The sequence below is a fragment of the Salminus brasiliensis genome, chromosome 15 (genome assembly GCF_030463535.1).
Source record: "Salminus brasiliensis chromosome 15, fSalBra1.hap2, whole genome shotgun sequence".
NCBI classification, from domain to species: Eukaryota; Metazoa; Chordata; class Actinopteri; order Characiformes; family Bryconidae; genus Salminus; species Salminus brasiliensis.
The window spans coordinates 36105043-36117461 of record NC_132892.1 but is presented as its reverse complement, the minus strand read 5'-3'; the positions used below and the strand labels follow the sequence as shown (position 1 = coordinate 36117461).

The 12419-nt window shown below is 40.0% G+C and overlaps 1 protein-coding gene across 1 annotated transcript in view; it reads left to right on the top strand.

Moving 5' to 3' along the window:
- LOC140535619 (uncharacterized) overlaps window positions 1–10346 on the top strand; it is a 35771-nt gene extending 25425 nt beyond the window's left edge. Inside the window, exons 26-40 of the mRNA XM_072657015.1 lie at window positions 225–362; window positions 472–521; window positions 1907–2039; window positions 2432–2514; window positions 2633–2759; window positions 3301–3491; window positions 3596–3686; window positions 3843–3972; window positions 5082–5263; window positions 5398–5553; window positions 5741–5874; window positions 6102–6235; window positions 7330–7424; window positions 9776–10004; window positions 10267–10346. Of these exons, the coding sequence (XP_072513116.1) occupies window positions 225–362; window positions 472–521; window positions 1907–2039; window positions 2432–2514; window positions 2633–2759; window positions 3301–3491; window positions 3596–3686; window positions 3843–3972; window positions 5082–5263; window positions 5398–5553; window positions 5741–5874; window positions 6102–6235; window positions 7330–7424; window positions 9776–10004; window positions 10267–10346 (1953 nt within the window). The remainder of the gene's footprint in view (window positions 1–224; window positions 363–471; window positions 522–1906; window positions 2040–2431; window positions 2515–2632; window positions 2760–3300; window positions 3492–3595; window positions 3687–3842; window positions 3973–5081; window positions 5264–5397; window positions 5554–5740; window positions 5875–6101; window positions 6236–7329; window positions 7425–9775; window positions 10005–10266) is intronic.
- The last annotated feature ends 2073 nt before the right edge of the window (window positions 10347–12419 follow it).

Here is a 12419-nt window from a genome sequence, read left to right as displayed (position 1 = left end):
TACAGTTATAGTATACACACTAGCATCAACCCAGACAGGAGGGTGGCAGAGAGAAGTTTGAGGTGATGGGTGACACAAGATGGTACAACAAAGTTTAGACAGTAATATTAATGTCAGTAAACCCAACCTAGAGGTATAGACTGTGGAGACTGGGTCTGAGTACTGAACACTGATTGGAAGATTGTTCCACAGCTAAATTGGATATGTCCCCATCTTTTTTCCAGCTGGTCTCTGTAGATCAGACCAAAGTGGTGGAGAACGTTCCGGATGCGCTGGCAGCGTATATCCCACCTGTACTGCTGTCATCTCCAACCTCTGTTAATGTTTCACTCATCAACAAGAAGAACTGGAGACAAGAACAGGTAACAGAACACACACACACACACACAACACACACACACACACACATGTAAAAATTAAACAAATTAATTAAATCTGTAAATGCATTTTGTTTCTTTGCTTTTTCACCAGGCTGTGGTGTTGTTCGGTCCAGTAGCCAGTGCCAGTGACAATACAGAGGAGTGAGTTGAACACACACTCTCTCTTACACATAACATGTGTATGCAAGCAATATAAGTGTAATGCAAAAAGCACATGTAAATTACACTAATCCTTAATAATCAAACTGCAATATAAATCACTATATTTTCAGCAAATGCACAGTTACTCTTTCATAATATTACAGTTAAACTTAACCCAAAAAAAAGAAAATCTAAATCATCAGTGTGACTTATGCAAAAGTTTGGGCACACATGAGCAAAGGGTAATGTTTTATTTGATAAGGTCTTAGACCTCAATTAGCAAATCAGGCCTGAGAGATGTCCAAGGAATACCAAACTGTTAAAATGTGGCCCATAGAAGATCCCTAGATCTCTTATCCCCGGGACTGTTTTGAGCACACTTACTGGGACATTACAATCTCTAACATAGCCAGAAGCCATGCTTGACTGCATAGGTGTATGTGCTACAATGAACCCAAGTTAAAGCTTTCAGGCTAGGGAGAGCCATTAGAGAGGCAAAGCCAACATGCAGTGCATTTGGCAGGGCATCCAGGTCATCACAAACTACAAGACACCTCCACCTGCTTGTAATAGTGATGCCTCCCTTCCTGATGTGCTGAGCAACTTCTACACTTGGTTTGAAGCACAGAAAAGCATGATGACCGGGTTGACCACCCCTCCTTCCAACAACAGGTACTCTGCCTGACCACAGCCTGTATGCAAAGGACTCTACATAGAGTCAACCCATGGAAGGCTGCTGGACTAGACAGCATACCTGGCTGAGTGCTGAAAGCATGTACTGACCAGCTAACAGCTGTTATCACAGACATCTTTAATAACTGTGAACTGTGTGGTCATCCCTAAATGCTTCTAGACCACCACTGTCATGAGGAGCACATCAGAAAAAAAAATCTGCCCCATCACGCAACCCACTATAGTCTGTGTATTGACTAAACTGCTCAAAGGAGTGATGATATCAATAAAGACAGCATTTTAGCATTCAACACCATTCCTCAGCGTTCCTAAGCAACTGGTAGGGAATCTGAACAGTTAAATGTCTTGGTAATTGCAAGGTCTCTGACCATACATCAGATAACAAGGACGGCCTAGAAGATCATCAGAGTCTCTCTTCACCTGGGCCATTACTGCCAGACTCCTCAAAAGCTTCCTCCCCAAAGACATTAGACTCCTCAACACACAGGCATTGCTAAATACTCTATTAACAGAAAGGCTATATTATTCAATCTCAGTAACTGCTGTGCTCATGTCAGCTATAAGATGACAGTGTACTTGCATGTTTGTTTTAGTGCTGGAAAGTTGCTTATATAGTAAATGGGCATGTTTGGGGTTTTAAGATGTAAAGGGGTGTTTAGATGTTGAATTTGCATGTTTGTCTCCCCCTGCAGGCTGTCTGAGTCACTACTGCAGGGTTTCACCTGCAGTTCTGTTCAGACTCTATCGCAGCAGAAGGTCAAACAGCTGGTGAGCGCCTGTAGACCACGTACAGGCAGAAACAAGGTCTTGCTGAAAGAGTCTCAGGTACTTCAACTCAGCTGGTGTTCTGTGTTAATCTGAATTCACTCAAATGTATAGACATATTTTTTACAGTCTTCTTTATCTGGATGTTCTAATGTGAGTGATAAAGGCACTATGTGCCAACCACCCCTTAAACTGCAGTCTGTGGGTAGGTTTACAGACAGTTATAGCAAAGGTTAACGAAAGCAATCAGGCTTTCTCCTTCTTTCTGAAAAGGATCTAATAGACACTGACACTGGATGCCTTTGGTACTGCTGGTAATGAAACTTGTGATCTCCTAATGAGCAGCTATTTGACTATTCATTTTGGAGCCTGCAGCTTGAGGCTATAGGCCCTGCTAACTGGAGCATATAACAAACCCACCAACAGCTCTTATTATGTATTCTGTGTTGCAGTTGACCTGCATGTACAACTATGTAAAAGATTACTCAACTCTGAACTTCACTGAATTACCTTCAGACATGCTTCTGTACTACAGGTGTGTATCAAACAAACACACAAACACTTCATTCAAAACAGGCAACTACCATCCTAGCTCCGGTTGATGTTTTCTGTCTCTTCTGTCCTGTTTATTTATGTGTATTTGTGTGTTTTAGTTATGATAAGGTGCCAAAGGAGAACTGCAGGTTGTATTTCAGTGCTCTGGGTGCAGCAGATTTCTCAATTCCTTCCAGCGTCCTCAAACGGCCGTCCATCTTGTTCAAGAGCGCAACGGATTGTCTGGTAAATTTCTTGTCAAAACTCTTCGTCCTGCAGCAACAGCTATACCATTCAGGCAAATAACAATATTATAAGCATCCGACATTATAAAGGTAAAGGTGCACGTATTTGTCACTGTACAGTGAAATGGGTCCTCCGCATTTAACCCATCTGGTAGTGAACACACACTCACACACACGTGTGTTAGGGGCAGTGAGTACACACACACACCCAGAGCGGTGGGCAGCCAACTCCAGCGCCCGGGGAGCAGAGAGGGTAAAGGGCCTTGCTCAAGGGCCCAACAGCTTGCCGAGCCCGGGAATCGAACCCACAACCCTCTACCGGCGCTCTAACCGCTGAGCCACCACTGCCCCGTAATGTAAAGACATTAAGACACTGTGCAGTGTCTTAATTGCTTTTTATTGTTGTAGGTTGCTTGCTCATACCTAATAGACATAGTCTTTTGGTCTCTTGACTAAATAAACTTTATTAAAACTTTATTACTGGTTTCTGTATATTTTCTCAAGCACACTCTCTCACTCTGTCTCACATTGTGTTCTTGTAGGGTATATCTGGTACGAGTCTGACTAAGGATCAGGTGGAGGTTCTGGGTAATATGATCTGCACACTGGACTCCTCCTACATCCAGAACTCTGACCCACTCATCCTGGAGAAACTGAAGAACTGTGGAGACCTTTCTGACTCTCAGATCACCGCTGTACAGACACTGCTGTTCTCTGGAAAAACTCAGTATGGGTAAGAACGATGTTCTATTTTATGTGTGTTGTACTTATGATACATAGCTGTAGAACAAAATAATCAGTTCCAGCAATACAAAATGCCATTGTGTTTTTCCACAGTAATCAGTCAGTGTGGAATCTGGACACTCTGGGACAAATAGGCCTTTTTCCCCTCTACCTGAAACGGGACTTCTGGGCCAATTTTACTTCTGTATGCAAATTAAATTATTTTATTTATTGTTTTTATTATGAATTTGTGTAGTCTTTGTCCTTTGATGATCTTATGTTTTCGTAAAGTTATTCTTGAATTGTAAGATTGTAAGATAAGTGTTTAATTTAATTCATTATGTGTGCATTTCTGTTGAAGACCACAAAGACAACATTTTTGAAGTCTTTCATTCCTGACCTGAAAAATCAAAAGATCCCGATGTCAAAACAAAAGAAATTCTTTACAGAATTCAACTTCAATTTCAAAATCAGAGGACGTGCAAAAACAGGTACTACAAAATAAACACAAACACACTGACATACAGACACCATTGGAGAGTTTAATCAGAAGATGTTGTGATGTTGAAACAAAATATATTCACTGACACAGATATCAGTGAACTACATAATAAATATAAACACAGACAGGCTGATTAAACAATAGGCATCATGCCCATGTTTCTGAGGTTTTGATCCAGCTCTAATTAGCTACAGTGAGTCAACCAATAATGTTCTATGTTGGTCAACCAGATACAGCAGTCTACCAGACACTTTTGCATTTAAAGTATCCAGGGTTGGGAATATTCGTCTCAGTGCACTAGATACTAACAGAGGCATCAGAGGTTTCTTGAGTCATTGTAGTTCTTCATAAGAAAATCTGGCTCTCCAATGGGGCCTTGTCAACATGATTCCCTGTGGAGCATTTGCGGGCACAGGAATGTGCCCTTAAAGTGAATGCCTTTTGTTTGACTTCAAGTATATTTGTTTGACTTCCTGTATACATTTTCTGTCTCTAGAAGAGCTGGGGTAGTCAGGTTTTAGCCTCTTGCCCACATATTGATAATTAAACATCCATCTGTGCCCATTTTGCTATAACCCAGGCTAGGCTCCTGTTTGTGAGTAGGGAAATGACATAGCCCATCAGCATCAATTATGTGATTGGTTTTAACTTGAAAACTATGAAGCACAAGGTAGAAATGTACTTAGGTTACTATCATACTGATAGGAACTGGAAGCTAATGGTGTAGCAAGGGGTGCAGTTTGGTGATTGATCAGCTGGAGCAATTGACTTTTTCTGCCCACAAGGACTGTCTCACAAACTCAGGGCCTAATTATTTACCTGTACAGGTCTAGAAGATGTTTTTTTTAGCTTGATAAACCAGAGTAGGGACTGATTTGAGGTTAAGTCAGGGTCTCCTTTAAATAGAGGAAAAAGTGTGTTATGTGATGGGCTCATATTATTTCTATTTATAGACAACTCAGGTCATCTCTCATTGGCCACCTGGAGCATTTCACCTGGCCTCCAATGTCAGAACCAGTGTGTAGTACATCAGTGGAACTGTGTATGTTTTTTGTCACTTCTATAAGTGAGTTCCTGTCCTGTTTCTGTGTCTGACAGCATGCACAATAGGCAACATCACTGAGGCTACAATTGCAGATCCCTCATTTCCCTTTGGCTATGACTCTTCTGAGTTTGATTCCTGTCTGGAGATCGCTGTCCTCAGGGACAATGTGGCAGCCATCACTGATAAAGTGGTGGATACCAGCTTCCAGACCATCATTCTGAACAAGTTTAAACAGGTCAGTATTACAGCAGAGCACTGTCATCACTAATAATACATTGTGAATGAGGTTGGTGAGTGTATGCGTGTGGGTTTGTGTATTTGAGAAATAGCATTTGTTTTTTAAATTATTGACATACATGTGTCTTTCAGTTGTACTCATCAGGACTTTCAGACAGTGTGGTGCAACTACTGGGTTCCACATCCCGTATGGCAACTGTTAGTGACATCAACAATTGGAACATCACCAAAATTGACACTCTGTCCTTTTTGATGGACCCAAATAATGGAGACTGGACCTCAGATCAGGTAATATGTCAAATGCTAAAATGTAATGTTAAAATATTACTACAAGTACTACACCAGGCTTTACTTCACACAAAAAACATTAGGTAGGTCTAAGAACAATATGAAACGATATTTTCAGAGCTGCTGGTTTGTTGTATAAGTTTGTTGAAATGAATAATGTGTGTGTGTGTGTGTGTGTGTGTTGTAGAGTAAAGCAGTGATCATGAAGTATCTCAGTGTGGAGAGGAACACTCTGGGAACTGCTGAACTAAATGTAGTCGGCTCCTACGTCTGTTCTTTGGATGTCAGTGTCCTCAAGACCATCACTGTGAACAGCCTGCGGTAAGTAAACAGATCCAAATAACACACTCACATAGTGAGGCTAAATCTTTTCAAGGTGAGCTCTTTTGCTAGAAATTTTGCTAATTAGCTAACTTTACCCACAAACACTGCAATGTGTTTACACAATTATTATGCTATGGCTAATGTTTGTATTTCGTCTAGATGGAGTTTGAGGCTTGTCTAATAAACACTCAGTCTGAAGTTTTAATTCTCTTTCCTTTTTGCAGGAAAGCAAACCCTTTGAATATATCCTCATGTTCCATCGATCAGAAATCAGCTCTGTACAACACCGCCAAATCCTCATTCAGCAGCAAACGCAGCGACTCCACAACATACTACCAACTCATCTGCACTTACCTGGGTAATGCAAAAACAGATTTATTTATTAATTTTATTAACTTTGCTTGGTAAAATCAGTCGTCATATAGAAAACCTTTTGGAAAATATTCTGCATAGAACCTTCAAAGATAGTTGGTTAGTGACAAAGATAGTAATTGTTGGTTATAATAATTCAATACCACCTTCAGTGTCAGTACCTCAACACCACTCCCAATGACAAGTCAACATAAATTGCACTTTCCAAATTGTCATTCTGCACCACATGCAGTGACAGTAACATAAAATACCTGTAAGGCTGGCACCACCACCCACCAGTAGGGAGATTGGGCGCAATACAAGGAGAATTGCCTTGAGCAGCTTCTAGCTTCCATTTCCCCGAAACCCCAGCATTATTCAGTGCTGACTGCTCACACCTGCTGAGCTCTGCAAAAAAGCTCAGGCCAAACAGCCACCCAACATTGCATCTTTGTAGAGGGCTAACTGGTATGGTAAGTAAAAAAAGAAAAGTGATATTGTGATTGACAAACAAATAAACATCAAAGGAAAGGAAAACTGACACAAAGAGAGGGAGAGAAAAGATCTGAAGTTTTTAGCAGAAAAGTTAAGTTGGTACCCAAACTGAAAGCCAATATAAGTGATAAGTGTGAGCAGAACTAAAAGGAGCTCAGTTGACACTCTTTACTTTAGTTTACACTAGCATTTTATTAGAAAGAGTGCTTTCCCCTTCAAAGTGAAAGTGGTTTTATGCTTGATATCACTTGTACTAATGTACTAATGTCATCCCATGTTTGCTGTTCCCACCCTCTTCCCTGCTACTTCTTGGGGTGATTTCTCCACCTTACCTCGTGCTTTTTCTTTCCTAAATCCTCATTTGTTATACATATTCATTGTCCAATTAATAAATAAATAACAAACAAATTTCATAAACTGAGAGCTCTGTACTTGGGCTCGCCCCCTGTCCTGTGACGATACAAAAAGTCTATTTGTAGAGACTCTATTGTCTCAATAAGAGAAAGAACAGTCCAATATTATCATAATAATAAAATTCTTATGTAAACTGTATGTAAACTTTCCATTACAGCCATAAATAGAGTGTATATGTACTTCTGTGTTTAGGTGGAGCTCATTTAGAGGATATACAAGCTCTTTCTACTCAGAACATCAGCATGGACATCACCACCTTCATGAGTCTGAACCCTGATGTGATCACGGTATGAACTAGAGATACAGTGACAACAACTGAATTGAATTTTCTCCTAAGATCTGGAAATGTACATAAAGGAGTCACTATCAAATGCTTTTTGAGTGACAGACACACCTTCAGATCATTTGGTGGTTCACTTTGGTATAACCGTAGATAATCCTTCTTGGCTAGAACCAAGAAATTGACTCAGTTTTTACCTCACTGGGGTTGATGTTCTCTGATTGTCCAAATGCATTGCAACTAACCCAAATGTCTGAAGGTTGTTCTTTAGCCTGGGTAAGCTTTCGCTGTGACCACCAAGAGGAAGATTCTATAAAAAGTCAGTAGCTACTAATACTTACATACAAAGCATAATGTCCAATAGCTACAGTCAAACACTATGTCTGATTTCTAAGAATAATATGAATGTCAAGAAAGACATTAAGTGCACAAGTAAATTACAAGTACAACATTAGTTTTGAATTAAGAGCTCTTGACAGACAGGATCAGTCAGCGACTCAACTGTACCAACATTCAGGCGAAGTTGGTTCCACCACCTCGGCTCCAGGACAGAGAAAGGTCTAGGTCTTCCATACGTCTTGAAGGATGGCGGGTCAAGCAGAGCCATACTTGAAGCTTGAAAGGCTCTTGGTATGGATCAGGATTTGACCAGGGCCAGAGTCATGGTTTTTAATCTGATGGGCAGCAACAGGACCCAATTGAAGACAATACAGTAGAGAAGTGTACTTAGTAAGTTTTGCAAGCCATAGAAAAGAAAAAAAAAAAAAAACCCTGACTGACTGAATCAGTTTTACAACATAAATCACAAATGTTAAAAAGCTTTGTGCTTCTGCAGCTGGAGTGACCAAAGAATTATCAAGATGGTATGATTGTGATGACAACCTGTAGTTTCAGGGAGGTTATAAGAGTTTGCACAACATGTGCACAACAGAAACAAGCAGTTACTCTGTACAATTAAGTTCTTATATTAATTCTTACCTTAAATTCTTAAATCGTATACATATCAATATAAAGTTATAAATATATTATAAAAATATATAATATATTATAAAAATATTATATATATATATATATATATATATATATATATATATATATATATATATATATATATATATATATATATATATGTTTGCATATGCGACTTGTGCGAGTAGAGTTGCATGTGCATGTGTAAAATGCATGTGCATTGTGCAAGTACAAAAGTAAACAGAATTTGTACAACAGTAGCAGTGATATATGTAGACAGTATATTTTATTAATAGTTGCATGTCAGAGTTCAGCCAGTTCAGAGTGGAATGGGGGGGGGGTGTTTATGAGCCCGACAGCTTGTGGATAAAAACAGTTTGTCAGTCTGGCTGTCCTGGACCTCACACTCCTGTAGCGTAGGCCCGGTGGTAGAACTGTGAAGAGGCTGTGTTGAGGGTGTGTTCAGTCCCTGATAATGCTGTGGACCCACTTGATGACCCTGGCCCTGTAGTTATCCTGCAGTGAGGGGAAGGCTGCTGCGGAAATGGACTGTGCAGTGTTGATCACACACACTAGAGAGCATTCCTGTCTTGAGCGGTGCCGTTTCTGTACCAGACCATGATGGAGCTGGTGAGAACGCTCCCGATCGTACTCCTGTAGAAGTTGCTGAGAATTTTGGCTGACATGCCAAATTTCCTCAGCTTTCCCAGAAAATACAACCACTGCTGGGACTCCCAGACGATGTGGTGCGTGTTGTGTGACCAGGTGAGATTGTCACTAAGATAAGATAGTCCTTTATTAGTCCCGCAGTGGAGAAATTCACTAATGTAAACGCCTAGGAATTTGAAGGTTTTCACCATCTCCACCTCTGGTTTTCACCAGTCTCAGTCTTGCTGGGGATGGGTTTCAGGTGATTGGCTCTCATCCATGATGAGATGTCACTGAAACATGCTGAGATATGAGTAGGAACGAAAGTATGAGGTAAGTGTAATCAGAAGAGGACCAGGCACAGTGTCTTGTGGGACACCACTGGAGAGTTTACATAAAGCAGATGTAAATGGAATCCCACCAAGTTCACTCAAAAAGCTACTCTTCAGGTATGATGTGAACCCTGCCATGAAGAGCTGGTGATTCCCTGATTGGTAAGGGTGAACAGGAAGATCTTGTGGTTTACTCTATCAAATGCTGCAGAGACATTATGGAGACACCCAGAAACCGCATCCAGTTAGCACATCCAAAATTTTATTTAAATACTTTTTCCACCTTTATGCACTCAATATCTATTAAACTACCAAACACCCATAAAGCTAACCATTTTCAATCCTCATAAGTAAGTTTGTTAGTTGTGACATAGTGAATTAATGCCTGTGTGTTCTCTGTGTGTTTCAGGCTCTGAATGTGAGCACAGTGCGTGATCTACTGGGGGTGAATCTGCCTGATCTGAAGCTGTTTGAGAACTCCACAGAGGTTAGGTCCTGGGTGGATCAGCAGTACAAGTCTGAATTGGCGACCCTGAACCTCGGACTAATCTGGGGCAAAGACGACCCCACCACCTCTGCAGCCGTCACTGGCATCACATCCACACAGACCAGCCAAACAGTCGCCACCACATCAAAGGGTAAGACCCTGTCCATCTAAAGAGTCCATCTAAGAAGCTGATGACTGAGATTACAGGATCCACACTGTTCTCTCTGCTCATCATTATTACTGGAACAGTTATTATATTCCTCCTATCAGAACCATAACACTGCTTAACTTCAGCACTTTACTACAGCACACACCATCTCTGTATCACTACTGTAATGACTGCAGTCCATTCAACTGACATGATGCAAATGTGTGTGTGTGTGTGTGTGTGTGTGTGTGTGTTTCAGGATCAGGTGTTCATCGTGGTTCAGGACTGTGGTTCATCTCTGTGTGTGTAGGACTGATGACCATCACACTGCACTTGCAACGATAACCATCACACACAAACACACACACATACACACACACACATACACACACAGCACCAGTTCCAGTTGTGATTACTCATACTGGATGCTGTAAACACATTCATTTTCATTAATATTAATGTATCTCTGTTTGAAAGTATGAAAAACATTACATTGTAATTTAACTTAAGTTTTCCAGATGCATTAGCCATTTACCTAAATCTTTTCTGGGTTAATAATCAACAATGACTACTAATATTTGTGAATTATTTATATTTATTTCATCATGATGTTAATTCATTTTTGAAATTATTTTGTACTAATTATGAATACTGGGGTGGAACTATCTTAAAACCAATATTTAAATTTATAAATGAATCTGATTATATTATACCAGTAATTAAATGTTGTAATCCTAATAATCTACACTTAATTATTAAAACTTTACTTTTGATTTCAATAAAATCATCATGCAACTACTTTTTTCGTTTGGCATTATTGTCCTGACAGTTTCACTGGCAGCAAAACAGCCCGACCACCATGCTTAACAGTGGGTACAGTGTTTGTCTTGTTAAATGCATCACCTTTAACAACCATTTTGTTAGAACTGATGATCTTGGCATCTACAGGTGTTTAGAAATGGCCAAGAGACGTTCTTGGCTGGTGTAAATTTACAATTATCCTTCTCAGATTCCTCTTTGATTTTATGTGCCACAGAGACGCTACCTGCTGTAGCTTACCATCATGATCACAAACAGGAAGTTTGGAGTTCTTGGCAAGTTAAGACATTTTGGAACATTAACACATGTGAGTTAATAATCTAAATGGGTGTATGTATATTTTTAGCAGGAAATATTTGTTAAAGATGTGTTGTCACTTCTGTTGCACCCCCCCCCCCCCAAAAAAAAATGCCTGATCTTGTCATGACATTCATCTTTGGGTGCTGTTGGTTGGTTTTGGTTAAATAAAGATGGTTTGTTTGTCACTTGAAAACTTAATCTGTGTTGTCTCTGAGCTATGCCACCTACTTGGTCATGGTGGCAATGTTTCCAGAGGGACATGCCACACTGTATTAAGTTTCACAGTTAAATATTCCAATTATAGGCCATTGAAGCAATTTCTGAAAAGTGTTTGAAAACCATTGTTTCAGGGGTGAAGTTTTAAGTGCTCAGGTAAGTGTTAATTATGTTTTTGGCATTTTGAAGGATTCTGGCCAGATGTTTTTAAAACAACATACTTGGCTATCTTTACATGCCCCTAATTTATGTGTATGTAAACATTAAATGTGGTGAATGTTGCTAGGGCGGTACCGCATTAATTAGTGCATGCATGAAACAACTCCTCCAAACAGCAGGAGGGACAATAAGCATGAAGCCCAGAACCAGTTGGTTTTGAGATAGCATCAGATAGCCACATTGTCACTGTTGGGCCTCTAAACAAGACCCTTAACCCTGCTCCCCAGGCGCTGCAGTGACAGCTGCCCACCACCCAGGGCATGTGTGCTCACTGTCTACTGTGTGTGTTTGATCACTAGTGTGTGTGTGTGTGTCTGTTCACTACATGGATCAGTTAAAGGTGGATGTCAAATTCAAACACTAATCGTTGTTTGTGGTTGTCTTTGTCTGTATATCCTATACATTATTAGACATTTGTAATGTGTGTCAAGTATAGTATATTTATTAAATATATATTTATGAACTATGAGGGATTATGTACCTAGGATGTTCACTTACCTTCAAATGTTTGTATGTGAAACTAGAAGTGACTTGATTAGATAATTTGAGGAACATTCTTAAGGCCTAAAGCACATAAGTATCACACATTATACAACACATGTGAAGGACATTCTCAAAGCCTGGTCAAGGTTTTTTTTCTTTATGTATGTCCTGTTTTTATGTCATGCTGAGGGAAAATAATCTCTGCATTCGCTTGTTTGAGCTCATGGGTGATGCCATAAAAACAGAACAATCCAGTGAGGGACAGACTGTCTTTTGTTTGTTCAGATCCAGATGAGGCTCCACCCAAGTATGGGATGTTTTTCTGTTTGTCAGTTATAATTGCATACCCTTCTGTCACAGAGAGTGAGCATGTGTGAGAGA